The sequence below is a fragment of the Hippoglossus hippoglossus genome, chromosome 6, assembly GCF_009819705.1.
Source record: "Hippoglossus hippoglossus isolate fHipHip1 chromosome 6, fHipHip1.pri, whole genome shotgun sequence".
Classification (NCBI taxonomy): domain Eukaryota; kingdom Metazoa; phylum Chordata; class Actinopteri; order Pleuronectiformes; family Pleuronectidae; genus Hippoglossus; species Hippoglossus hippoglossus.
In genome coordinates this window covers 11499966-11514384 of record NC_047156.1, presented here as the reverse complement: position 1 = coordinate 11514384, position 14419 = coordinate 11499966, and the positions used below count along the sequence as shown (strand labels likewise).

Sequence of the window (14419 nt, the reverse complement as noted above, 5' to 3'; positions counted from 1 at the left end):
ACGAAGTCAGTAAAGTGGCAATTTCTATATTTCAAACTTTAATGTTGCTATTAATACTGTTGAAATCATTTAATTGCTTGAAGGTGAGCCAGACGTCTCGTACAAGTTACCCTGAATAAGTGAGAAAATACCAACAGCAGTGCCATGATATATTCTCATAGTGGAGTCAATGAATTTAGATGGGGTGTACTATTTTCACTTTAAAACACATTATCTCCACTATATGCCACAGTGGCTCTTTTCATCCTTCATTCTTAAACATATATGCCTTTCTGTTGCCAAGTCTGCATATCCTTCATATCTATTTTACCCTGCATGGTAATGAGTGACCTTCTAGCTGACGTCTGAGGACTGATGATATCAGGTCCTGCTCGAACTTGGTAATGGTTTCCCTTTATGAAGACTGATAAGGTGACAGCACATAGAAAAGTTTGAAAGGAGCCCGCACCATCTGCTGGCCTGCGTGCTATTCATTAAGTCCAAGCAGTTGTTGTGTAACCATGTGGAATAGTCAGAATATTATATAATGTTTCGAGACATTGCCACACAAAGTGATGCATCGGGCCGGCTGCCATTACCTTCGGCTGGAGGTTGGGGTGCAGCAGGACGTATCCATTGGGGTCAATGGCAAAGTAGTATCCATTTGGACCAATCTGATACAAGAGATGAACAGAGGAGAGGGAAATTCAAACTTTGTGTCCAAATAAACCACATGATGCTTGTTCATGAACTGTGCTGTACTGACAGCTGGAATAACAGACAATAAAGTGGCTGTAATTCATCACAAGGACATTTTCAAGGTTGATTTAAAAAAAGGTGTTATAAAAAAAGAACAACACATTGCACGGCATCGCATCGAGATTGAAAAGTTCTATCTCATGTGATCATCTGGCTCTTCTCTTTGAGCTGTTCCATAAAGCAGAACCAGAAACATACAGTGACACTGCTGCTTTCAGCCGTTGCTCTTGGAGTCACTGTAGCAGCCCTTCAGAGGATCTGAGAGGAGCAGGAACATGTGGATACTTTTAAACTAAAATTAGAAACCCAGCTGTTTAGTCAGGATTTTATGTGGTGTTTTATATCTGTGCGGTTTTATTATTTATATTTATTTGTTTATCACTATTATCTACTTTTATCTGCTTTGTTTTACTAACATTTCTAAATCTCTAAATCTGAATTTTTTTAATTAGTTTTTAACATTCCCATGTTTTGTCAGTCACTTATATATCACAGCATTGGATTTGTTTGAAAGGTGCTATATTAGTTAAGTTCGATGTTGTCACAAGACAAGTGTTGTTTTTTGCGTGCTTGTTCTCACACATGGATGTAAAACTCACAGTGAAGCGTGGCGTGAGTTTCTTGATGTCATCCAGAGACACGTCGATCCCCATCACACCGAGAATCAATTGGTTCTGGTGCTAAGAGAATGGGAGAAAAAGACTGATGAAAAACTTGTTATCAGGTCGGCTGACTCCACCCACAATGTGTGTGTCTCAGAAGGTAGAGTGGGTTGTCCACTGAACAGAAATAAGGAGATTCTCCCCCGTTCTCCCACGTTCCGTGTGTCCTTGGGCAAGATACTGAACCCCAACTTAATCCTGACAGCTGTGCCGGCCGTGTGGGAGTAGTGTGAGATAGAGAAAGTGCTGCACACGGATGAAATGAGTGTGTGTGTGAATGGACGAGTGTTCATCAAGATTAGAAGAGCGCTGTGTAAAAAACAGACCACTGTACCTCGCCATGCCTTTCATCTACGGTCATGGTTCTATTGAAGACAGGGAGTGTTCCCGTGATGACCAGACCCAGTTCCTGATGGAGAGAAAAGCAAACACACGACTCCTCAACTCGGGAATCTTATCACGTTAAAACAAAAAAACAATATTTCAGCGTCATTCAGCTGTGAAATATATACGAGGGGTGATTGATAGGTTTGCGGCCAAAGGAGATGAGTACTACAGCTCTGGTTACGTGTTCAGCACTTCAACTCTTTGAGAGACATTGCAAAAAAGTTTCAAGTTAATCATATTTAAATTTAATATTCATGGTGTTTCTGTTTCGCCCAATTGAAAATGATGGGGTCAGCCTTTGTGCAGTCATCTGCTGAGACGTCCATGAGGACATGGTGGCAACAAGGGGGGGAGGGTGTCCCTTCTCACAGCATGGTGAAGAAGAGGTGAATTAAAAGTGATCACCATCATTGGCAAGATCCGACTGGATTAATTGTGTCGGTGTTGAAAAAGAACTGTGCTGGGTTTTCTAAAATTGACACTTTCTAACTTGTAGATCGTGAATTTACAATCACCCCTCGGGACTTAAACAGTGATGTCATACCAGGGCATCAAGGTACACATTGGTCCACTGGATCTGTTTGGCCTGCTTGTCTGCCAGAACCATGGGTCGCCCCAGGACATCCAGGTACTCCTACATTTGACAAACAGCAGCATTGTATTTCCCAGATTAAGGTTTCTGTGCAGACAGAATGAAAACGTTAAATTATGAATGAGGAAATGAATAAATCATCTGCTAAACGCACCTGCGTGTTTATTCTGATGGCTCCGATGGACGGAATCTCATAGAAGTAACCTGGAAAAATGATGAGACAAAAAGCTTCGAGAACGCAACGGATAACCAGTACGCATCGAGGAAATGGGAAGAAACGATGCAGGATATATATTTGTAGTGTCGACCGCTGCATCACGAGTGTCAGGTGTATCATTAGACACATATTAAACTCATTTGAAATAATTAACGGAACATAATCTAATTCTCAGGCTGTCACTAATTGACAATAACACTCACTGATGTGTAGTGTGAACTGTACCTTTGTTGGAACAAGCCATCCACTGAATGGGTCCTTTGTCATAGTTGTGTTGTCCGACTGAGAAGGTGAAGATCCTCACCTGGAGCACGAGATTCAATTCAACAACATTACCTCTTACTACAGTAAAATATATACAGAGAGAAAATAGAATAACTGATGTGTGTTTTTCTAAACATTTTTCCTCATTTACTTTAAATTTTAGTTGTTTGATGATTATTTTATCCTTATACAATTTCTAATACCATATTCAACAGACAAATTATGATATAATCACAGTCTTATGCATCATTCACTTCTGATTAACAATAATTCATATTGAATCAGTCACAAATAAACTGTCTCAGATATTTTAAGTCGGAAATGAATGCTTACATTTTCCTTAATGTGGACTTTTAATATTCTGTCATTGTTTTCTGAAGTGTGTGTGACATTCTCATATTGTCTACGTGGTGCATGTGCACATTTGAGTGTGCTCATGTGCATCTGTGTATGTGTGTGTGTGTGTGTGTGTGTGTGTGTGTGTGTGTGTGTGTGTGTGTGTGTGTGTCAGCAGGTCTTTGTTTTACACAATATGCAGAAAGCCTTGTCTGCCTCTTGCATAAAGTTTTGGGTACAGAGGATGTGCGCACGGATGTTTCAACCCAATGGGAGCTCAAAAAGGCTGAGTCTCATAAAAACTACAATGGAGCGCATCCACATAGATAAAAGCAAACAATTCACACTGCAGTTTATGTCCGTTGTGTGCGTGTGTGTCTGTGTGTGTCTGTGTGTGTGTGATCTTCATACCTTTTTGTCAGCATTGTATTTCTCCAGTATGGCCTGAGCTCTCTCCTCTCCTCCATCAGTAAACAGCATGATGATCTTGTTGCAGTTTGCTCTGCTCACATTTTTCTAGTCGGAGGAAATACACATTGATATTATGACCACTGTGCCATTCATTATTGCCCAGTAACCACATGGCACAAGGCGCATACTTTCAGTCTTTTTACACACTGGCTTATGTACTGTTTTGATTTTCTCCTTTAACTTTTATTGATACTTTACTTAATGGGTATATAATGAGGTATCTCAAAAAGCGAAATGCAATATTCCCATAAAAAGTGCATATGCATAATCCCCAGTGGATGAATCCTGGTTGTTTTGTTGAGCTCCACAACTTTCCTCTCTGGTGGAGGCAGATGTTCCACTCGCCCTGAGTCTAAATCTGCTCGAGATTTCTTCCTGTTGAAAGGGATTTTTTTTCATCTGCTGCCAGATGCTACTTAGGAACTGTTGGGTTCTAATTGTAAGGTCTCAACCGTACTTTTTGAAGTGCCTTGAGATAATGCATGTTTTGATTTTGGTGTATACAAATCAAATTGAATATAATTATTCCATTGGCAGTTGAAAATTAAAGTAAACAATAGAGACAGTCATTCAGCTTCTTGAATACATTTACTCTCACAAAGATAAAATCTTTTATTTCGAAGATCCTTTCATATCATGCCACTCTTGTTTGTTCAAAAAGAATGTGAACATTGCAGCATCATGGAAACATTAGCAGGGCTTCAGACCAGACAGTTTCTATGCAACATATCTAACCTACTGTGTCACTTATATCATCTAAAAGATCAGGTTTTGAGTTGATTACACATTTATCTATAGGCAGTTTGGGTTATATAACTCCATTTTATGATAACTCTTATTCAGAATGGTCATTCATCTGTAACATCTTATATCTTTTTCAATGTGTGGACTGTTGAGTCGAGATAATGCATTCAACCAGCAGATGGCAGTGAAAGACAATACTCCGAAAATATGGAGGCATCACAAGTGACATGCGTTCAAAAAGCTCCTGCTGCACGTTCACACTTCCACAAAACAATGTGTTCTTTCATTTGAAAAACAGGAAACTTTAAAATCTCACCACAGACAGCTGCTCAAAAGCAAACTCGAAGCCTTTGGTGTAGTTTGTTATTCCTTTAGCTGTGATGTTCTGCACGGCGTCCTTCAGCAGCTTCTTGTTCCTCACGTTGGCCTGAACCAGGTGATCGAAACACGCCGTCTTCTTCACCCTGGTGTTGAACTGGGAGCAGAGGCGAAAGACATTTAATCAGACGACTACAACATGTATACATATCTAACAAATGATATAAATGCGGCACATGCACAAGCACACACACACGAAGCACTCCCACCTGGCCTCGGCTGTTATTAGGCAGTGGTAAACAGACACATTCATCAAACCCCACTAATTGCTTCACATCCTTGGAGCTCAACGATTTGGTACCCATGGAAACAAGATTCCGCTAAATAAGAACGAGGTTAGGCAGCAACACCATCTTTTTTTAAAGGTGAGACCTCCTCATTTCCCCCCCACAGCACACATATGCACACTCACACACAACCGACACACACTCCACCAAGCATTGATCAGCAACACTGAGCTGTGCTCCAAGTCAAACTGACGGTCCATATTTTCTCTGTTGTTAAGTATCTGAACTGAAAGTTTAAATTTGGCCTGAAATGAACAGAAAGCACATTGTTTAAAGTGCTCACAATGACAATAAGTGCAAATGACAGAATACATAATATTACAGACAATGTTATATAATAAGAGTGTGTGAAGGACACTGGACAGCAGTGTAGTAAAGAAGCACATCTATTGCGGTGCAGAACTCTTCTAAAACAATGCTGCACCTCATCGATCTCAGCTAATCAATGTGTCTCTGTGAGACGGCCAGTGGGGAGGCTGGAAACACTGATGTGCACAGACAAGCGGCGAGGCAAAAAGAGCCCTCGCCATTTGTGAGCATGGGTGCGTATGTGTGTTTTCAATGAGCCCGGCAGCCTTGAAGTTCCTTTTAGATTGACGGTAATAGACAAACACATCTCTATTGAACTGAAAGGCATTATCAGGACGGCTGCGGTTGGACAAAAAAGACTGAATCGAGGCGACTGCCAAGGCACAACCAAACCAAACACATATGTGCACCACATGCACACGCGCAGATTTAATGGAAGCTCACACAATTGCCCGTGTAGACCAGACGGGGTCTTTTAACACATATTCTATTAAAAGGAGAAGAGAGGAAGGTGAGGTGGAGATGTGGGAGGGTGAGGAGCAGAAAGTGCGAGGAGAGGACAGAAAAAGAGAGGTGGGGGGGGGTGGGGGGGGGGTGTGAAGACTTGATTTATAAGCAGGACAATGACAAGGTGTATCTCATAAAGGAAATAATGAGCTCTCAGGCTACATGTGACACAACGTTACTATTTTTGTAGATAAGCCCCTTATGACAACAAAGTGAAAAGAAAAACCTACTGTAATTACTTAAAAAAACACATGATTGCTTTGTAAGATAGAGTCATTGGCCTCGCACACAAATCTACTCCAAATTCCACTGTTCCCCTGTGATCCTATTACAACAGCTTTTATATCTGTGTGTGTGTGATGGTCCAGGCCTTGGGAATGGATTAGCGATGACACAAGAGAGAAGGCTAATCTTCAAGCCCTAATCCCACTGGACTCTCTGCCACTCTTGTTTGGTGCTCAGGCCTCGCCAACCACACCGACGCCGGCTAACAGGGCCGACGCCGGCTAACGGGGCTGAACAGGCTGGATAACAGTGACGGCAGCTCAGCGAGGTGCCAGGTCGAGGAAGAAGCAAGAACACGAGTGAGGAAAAAAAGAAAAGTATGAGGATAGAGCGGGAAAGCACGAGCAGACAGGAACAGACATCAGCATTCTTCAGAACCGCCACAGCTGTTGAGGAAGTTTGCGTGAGCATCTTCCGTGACCAAATGCCAACTAAGTCCCAGGGCTACTGTTAATGAGGAGGGATTTATGGGTAATATCAGAGATTAATGATTTAGTGTCAGGTTGCAACACCCTCAGGGCCAGACATAGGGCGCTGTGTGTGTGTGTGTGTGTGTGTGTGTGTGTGTGTGTGTGTGTGTGTGTGTGTGTGTGTGTGTGTGTGTGTGTGTGTGTAAGTGAGTCAATGACAGAAGAAGGAAACAGATAGGGATAGACGGTGAGAGAGAGAAAGAATAATGAGTTTTGGTGGAGGAGGAACAAATTGACCGCCACTGATTTACAGTTTGCTGACGGATAGATTGAGTGGTGGAATGAAGGTAATTAAAGGTTCAATCCCATTTAATATAACGTGTTATTGTTTTTCTTATTTTTTATAGGTAGGTGATTATTACACTGTCTTCATCAGGTTACTTTGCTGACATCTGACAATGAGGTAACATTGTGTAGAGAAATGTCAAGAGGGAGAAAGAAATATCAGCGATCACAGGATCATACAGACTGTAAACAAACCACCAGGTTAACCAAAAATAAATGAAGTCAAGAGTGAATATTAAAAGTACGACTCTAACAATATCTATTATAAACATGCATCACATTTTATGGACTTTTCTGATAAATTCTGCACCTCTGTTTACACACAGCTGTACGAGCACATTGGTTCCTCTGGTTATTATTTTTACTTCCACAAAGGAGGTTTTCATCTGCGTTTGTTTGTTTGTTTGTTTGTTTGTTGTTTGTTGTTTGTTTGTACCAATTTCAAATAAATTTTGTGGAGGGGTGGGGGCATGACCCGAGGAAGAACATGTTCAATTTCGTTGTGAGGGTGCGGATCCACGAATGTGTTTTGTAATTGATTTCTCCAAGAATAATTTATAGATCTTCATGAAAAATAATATGTCCATTTGGGGGTTTTCTACACTGCTGAACATCATTGATGTCTCTTTGTTCACAGACTTTAGAAAAGACTTTTGTTGAAACCAATCCAGACTAAAACTGTAACAAAACTCCTTAGTTTTAGCCCTGAAATCCAGTGATTCTCTGCATCCTTCTCACAACACTACACATTACAAGCATCACACTGTGTCAGATGAGGAGGGAAAACAATTCAAACAAACCAAAACGGTCAAAATTTTGTTAAACTTCATTCTTTTAACTAATCCCTCTCAGTCTGTCTGTCTGGCGCACACACACACACACACACGCACACGCGCACGCAATGAGCTCCCAGATAATTGCACATCTTTGCAGAATCACAAGTCCACCGTGAAACAGAGTAAATTGCGTCCAAGACAAAAGGGTCCCCGGGGACAGGAAACAGAGTCCGGATGACAGGCTTTGTGCAGAGAGAACGAAGACAGCTCCAGACTCTCTATAAAGACCCATCTCAATAAACACCTCCACAGGCAACCAGCCACGCATCACACCATCCTCCTGATTGGTTCTCTCTCTGAGCTCTTTCTGTAATCACACGTGCGCACGGCCTGGAATAGATGGTCAGAAAATGAAAAAGTGGAGAAATGGTGGGGGTGATGGAAGTGATTGGTGGGTGAGAAAAGTCAAAATGAAGGGGAAAGAAAGTGGGAGCGGTGAAAAGAGGAAAGTTGCAGCGTTGTGTATAGATGAGTAGAGGCACACAATGTACAGGGAGATCTTTCATTGACACTAAGAGACGAATGGAGGTGTGTGGTGAAACACTGAGAGGAATTGCACGACTGGGTGATGAAAGTACAAAGTGATGGAAAGATCAAGAGGGTGATGAATGAGTCACACACTTTAATTCCTTTAGGAGCAGTGGGAGTGTACACACACACACACACACACACACACACACACACACACACACACACACACACACAGGTTAGGGGGTGAGGTGGGGACATGTTGTGTTTTAATCTTGAACACCAAATAGAGCAGTGGGTATTTCATTAAAAGGTCTGTTTCAGGGTGGCCAGACCTGAGAGAAATCCATATTTCATTACTTGTCATCCATCTCTCTGTCTCTCTCTAGTGTGTGTGTGTGTGTGTGTGTGTTTGTGGGCACGTGTGCAGCATCTTAGTGTGTGTGTGTACGTGCCCTAATTTAAATGAATCTGGATATACATGAATGGGCATATAAAGGCACAAGCCCATTCATGCGCACATTGTGAATCTGTCAATCACGCTGTCCCATTTCTCAGTGTGCATCAGGCTCCCCGCCGCCTCACACACACAGATCAGCCGGAGCTCAGCAAGCGGACGGTTTATTAATACTCACATAAACTACGTTGACGTAGTCGTCGTCAGATAGAGTCTCCAGCATCTCGCTGACCGAGGTCCTGATCAGTTTCAGAGTCAAGCCAGACACACTACCGCTCCTGCGAGAAAAAAAATAAAACACACAACAGTTCCTCACTGCAATCTGTCTCCTCTGCTCCTCTCCTGTGAGAATTAACTTGGTGTAATTAGAAATGCGTCCGCCTTGGGAAATACATCACATTATCTGGCAAATCCAGAAAGGCACGCATTATAATCATGGAAATCATTACTGAAGGTTATGGATCAATGAGGTTAGAAATGAACTCACGCATCGACGAGGATTAGCATATCTTTGGGGGAAGCGGCTCCTTGGATGTACCTGGATGGACGTTAATGAATGAATAGACAAGCTGAACTGAGACTCCCACTCAACAACACGGCGCAACATAAATATGCTGGAGGCCAATGATTTACACACTGAGATCTCCAAATATGATTTATACACTTTGAAACAGGTTTATTACAGCTGTAGGACTGGGAGAAGTCTTTGAATGTTAAGTCCTCATTAAGAATCAGAATAATGTGTATAATTTAAATCATATAGTCATAATGCAATTCCAAAACAGTATTGGATTATTGACCAGCTACACAAAACTAAATAATTATATTTATTCACCTGAATACATAGGCTTTGTAATCTTAGGACTACATACCGACACTCAGGATATATCTATAGCATCTGTATGTGTGGCAGTTTTCTTACCATGGCCTCCTGCGGACATCATACAGGTCAATTTTACTGGGGGTTTTACGAGCATCCATCCACGGAGAAGCTTTAGCAGGATATAAAAATGTGTGTTTATTATGATGGCTTAATAATTAAAGGTAATAAAACATTAATCTGGATTTCCCACACATCTGCCTGTCAGACCAAGGTTGAATATTAGTGTCATATTCCGCTCAGCAGCAGGGACTCGCTGTCAGTCACTGTGCGGATAACAAACTGACACATTCTGGGATGGAATAAAAAACACATCCTCACATTTCTGCCATATTAACGGTTCACTTGTTGGATAAAAATCACCATTTACTTCACAACATGTTTTATGCCAGCTGATATTGTTTGTGGAGAGATAAACTCAGATACTTCCATAATGTATTCATCGAGATGCAAAGCACAGAGCAGTGGTTTCACGTGCTTTGACAATGATCAGTTGCTTTCTATCAGCAGGCAGTCAGCGAGGGGAACCATGAAAACAAACCAGTAGGAAGCTGTGTGACTGCCTGTCATGCATGCTAAGAGTTAAAAAAAGGAAACAAAGAGGGATAAATTCAGGGCTAATGATAGTTCATGAATATTAGACATAAACTTTTACCATAAAGCTATAGAGTCAATGATGAAAGGAATCTCATGAATAGAAATGGCTCAGAAGTGAAAACGCTTACAATAGAGAGCAGCACTACACTGATGCAGTTAAAGATAATGTGATGGTATCTATACGGCACCAAATATAACATCTGAGTAAATTGAGCAATAGAGATAATTGATTGAGCTTATTTGTCCAGTGATGTCTGAACAAAGAAAACTGAATATAGTCCCCTAGCTGCTTTATCTTATTCACCAAATAATAATGAGCCCTAATTTGATAATGACGAACACAAACAATATGACGTGATCAGACAGGACTTAGCCCTGGTGGATTCTAATGGATATTCAACTATTCATCGATTTAAAAAAACTTGGGAGACCACAGACATGATCACAGATTTAACAGACTTAACAATCGTCAGAACGCACACACCGGACAATTTGACCCCACACGTAAGATTTGAGATCTCATGTAAACTCGCGTGATCAAACGTGACTTCAGAAGAAAAGCAAACATGGAGGAGGATTGACGTTGTCAGAAAGCTGTACTTGCATGTGATGTGTTTTGCAGCGAAAAACAAAAAAAGATTAAAAAAAATGTTGATGAATTAATGGCTGAAACAGCAGAATAAGCCTGGTTTACACATTTTATTGTGCAAGCTGGAGGTTTAAATATGCTGAAGGCCAATGCTTTACACACTGAGATCTCAAAATATGATTCATACACTTTGAAACAGATTTATTACAGAGTTAGGACTGGGAGAAATCTTTGAAATTACTAGTAAAATGTGTTTGATATTAAAATTCGAGATCCGGGAGGCACCAACACAATTGGTAGCATTTGGATTATCAGCCGATTTTTGGAAGAAGCAAATCGGGTCAAAAATCCACCCTTAAAAAGTGAAATATTAATGTTTTTTTTGGTTGTCTTTTTTACCTGGGAAGTAGCGAGCCAGGCCTGTAGCGCTACCAAACACCTGCCAGAGGAGTGTTGGGTCATCCTCTCTGTTCTTTCTAAACACGTCCTCCAGGGCCTCCGTCCAGTTCAGCTCATTCAGCACAATGGTGGCTGGAAATCCGCACGGACACAAACACAAGAAAAACACATGTGTGAAGTGACAACACACTAGAAAGACTGAACTGGGACAGACTCACACAAAGTGTTATGTTAATCAAATGTGTACAAGTCTCCAATGTGCAATTATGAGTGCATGGCAGTTCGGGTAAACAGGGCATTGTACACTGTCAAAGGCATGTGGACATCCCAGATTAACACAATCATTAAGATTCACACAAGCGCCCACTCAGTGTCGGCCCGCTCGCCCAGCAGGACACATGAGCAAATATTACAGCAGCCAGTGTCGATATTTAGCAACAAATACTCAGAAGCAGTATTCTGGCAAGTACCTGGTTTGACAAAAATGAGATAAAAAAACAAAAAACTTGAAACCCCACAAACCGCTGTGTGTGTGTGTGTTTGTGTTTGTGTGTGTATGAGTGCATGTGTGTGATTGATAGTGTGTTGGGAGAGGCATTGGACATTATGGATGTAATGACACAGCACCCAGACAGCTCAGAGCCACTTAACGCTCACTGTGATGGATGAAGATACAGCTGCCCCAACTCTATCTTTGCAGTCTGCTCTTCCTTTACACTTAGTTTCATTTCATCTTTTCCCATTCTGTATACTAATCTACTGAGCATATGCTTTCATTAGACTGCGTGTGTGTGTGTGTGTGTGTGTCTTCATAATGTGCATGTAGCAGCGCGTGTGTGTGAGATAGATTGGTATCCTGTATTGAGTGTGACGTGGCTCATTGATGTGCAAAGCAAACACCGTTCATTTGCATGCATCCCTCCAGAGGGGAAAGTTAATGAAGCTTCAGTTGCCAGGAGTGCATGTGTTTTTATTAGAGAAAGTGAGAACATGCACTATGTGTGTGTGTGTGTGTGTGTGTGTGTGTGTGTGTGTGTGTGTGTGTGTGTGTGTGTGTGTGTGTGTGTGCACAGTAGTGTATTTGCCTCATTAAGTGTACAATTTTAACGGGAAAGAGGGGAAAAAAACACCAAAGGCCTTGTTAACCAACGGAAAAATTACAAACTGATTTCTGAGTGAAGACCGATGAAGTGTGTAGATAGATGGCGGCCTACACACAGCTATATATTTAGAAACACACACAACATCTACACATCATATATACAACATAGAGCGGTAAACAAACATGCCAAAAACATCTAACCCTGTAGGAATATGTTTTTTTGTGCCCCTGAGTTAGTCATAATATTTTATAAGCTAAACTCCAGTGCTGCTTCATAAGAGATACAGCATCCTCCAGTCGACCATATTGCCACTGACACTAATGAATTCCCAGGCTGCACTCAGCATAGCTTTGATGCCACAATATATATCTACACCCAGTGATGACTTCATCTCGTTGCGATATCACGGGTGCAAATTCACTAACATATAAGACACACATAATTCTGAACATTAAAAAGGAAATGATTTGCACTGCCCTGAAAAATGGACCTTCTATCTTCTTCTAACAATTATCTTTGATTTTTTTATCTTACTAGCTCCTTAAAGGTGCTAATGTAGCAAAAGGACTCATCCATAGTTCCACAGAAGTTCCAGATCAAAATTTGTGAGACATGGTTTGGTTCGTACCTCCGTTTTTTTTATTTTTTGTGCTCTTTTTTGTGTCATGATATACTGTAGATAATATTTTGTGAATGTTACATATTATTTACAGCTGTCCCTAACTTTAACCAGAGTAATAATTTCATAATTTACATGTCATATAATGAAAATTGTGAAATAAAAATGTTGACAACCCAACAGGCTTCAGGTACAGTGTGGTATAGGGAGCTAGCACTTCTGAATTGAACCATTTTCTATCTCTCTCCCTGTATCTCATGGACCGTGTCCTTCACTGGACCAACAGATGTGGCTTTTGTTGTGATCCCTCTGTCCTCTGATTCCTTTCCTATGCTCCTCTCACACACATGCGACGTGCTGCTGCGTATAGACGCTGATTTCATAAACTTGCCTTCCACTTCACCTAGAAAACCCAATTTTCTCCAGCTGAGCAAAGGCTATTCCTGGAACATTTATAGGGTGGAGATCAAATTGAAGAGCTGAAACCTCAATAACGTATGAATCCCTCGTCTCTATTTTCACCAGACATATAAAATTCATACTCCTGCATGTGTGTCCATATGCGACAAAATGCACATATGAGCTTGTGCACACTCAAACACCCCACGCACATGTTCTTGCTATTCATGTTGGCAGCACATTCATTTTACACCAGCACTATATGGACACTCTTAACCTCTACTCCAATGCTATGGCCCAGGGGTCTCTAATATGTCACTTACCCTGTTTTAGAGTAACTCACCCATAGGTGCAGAGAATATGTTTTGTACAGACCATGGGTGCATAGCACAACACCACATGCAGTAAATCATGTAACTGTTGTCAGTCCAACAAGTTGCACTGCTGTCAATTTCATTTGAGATCAGGTTTGCTGTGTGTGATTGTACTTTAAGCAGCTATTTGGATAATGTAATAAAAATGTCACATATGAAAAATATTCCCTCTGGGCTACAACATGAGCCTCCTTTTTCGTTTGGAAAATTAAGAAGCCCAGTTGTTTGTACCACTGAATGAACGGACAACCACCAGTGGATTATGTGGATACTGAAGAAAAAACAAACCTTTGAGTCAGAGTTAGCTATATAGCTCATTTGCATCAGGATACTATAAAAGCCAATAATTTGCAATACAACAATACAATCTACAGCAAATACATGACCTAATTTACAAACAATCACATATAAAATATAAAACAACATATACATGACATAGTCTTCATGTCAGAAAATAGCTCCAACGTTCAGTGATCACATGACTCATTTGAATCACAAATCCTGGAGTTATAAGCAGATTTATGAACTATTTATTTGTTAACAAAACCCGAAATAATTATATAATTGGATATCTTGAGACAGACTGAATCGACAATATGCGACTCATGTCTGTTTGTTCAGGTTCGACTAAATTGTGATTCAGATTTTTTAGTTGACAGTGATGATGTTTTGGTATAAATAAGGAGATTTGGATATTGATATTTGTGGTTAAACACAAAAAAACCTGTCTTATTAAAATGTTTTGGTTTCAGTTTGAGTGTTTTTT

The 14419-nt window shown here is 40.8% G+C and overlaps 1 protein-coding gene across 3 annotated transcripts in view; it reads right to left on the bottom strand.

Annotated features, from left to right (window-relative positions):
- LOC117762737 (voltage-dependent calcium channel subunit alpha-2/delta-1) overlaps positions 1-14419 on the bottom strand; it is a 61968-nt gene that overhangs the window by 21460 nt on the left and 26089 nt on the right. For all 3 annotated transcript variants that reach the window (XM_034587310.1, XM_034587309.1, XM_034587308.1), the window contains exons 7-18: positions 11159-11290; positions 9616-9685; positions 9181-9231; positions 8872-8971; positions 4728-4886; positions 3608-3712; positions 2822-2900; positions 2534-2583; positions 2332-2421; positions 1735-1809; positions 1338-1418; positions 579-653 (exon numbers count right to left, since the gene is read on the bottom strand). In XM_034587310.1, coding sequence (XP_034443201.1) covers positions 579-653; positions 1338-1418; positions 1735-1809; positions 2332-2421; positions 2534-2583; positions 2822-2900; positions 3608-3712; positions 4728-4886; positions 8872-8971; positions 9181-9231; positions 9616-9685; positions 11159-11290 — 1067 coding nt within the window. The remainder of the gene's footprint in view (positions 1-578; positions 654-1337; positions 1419-1734; positions 1810-2331; positions 2422-2533; positions 2584-2821; positions 2901-3607; positions 3713-4727; positions 4887-8871; positions 8972-9180; positions 9232-9615; positions 9686-11158; positions 11291-14419) is intronic.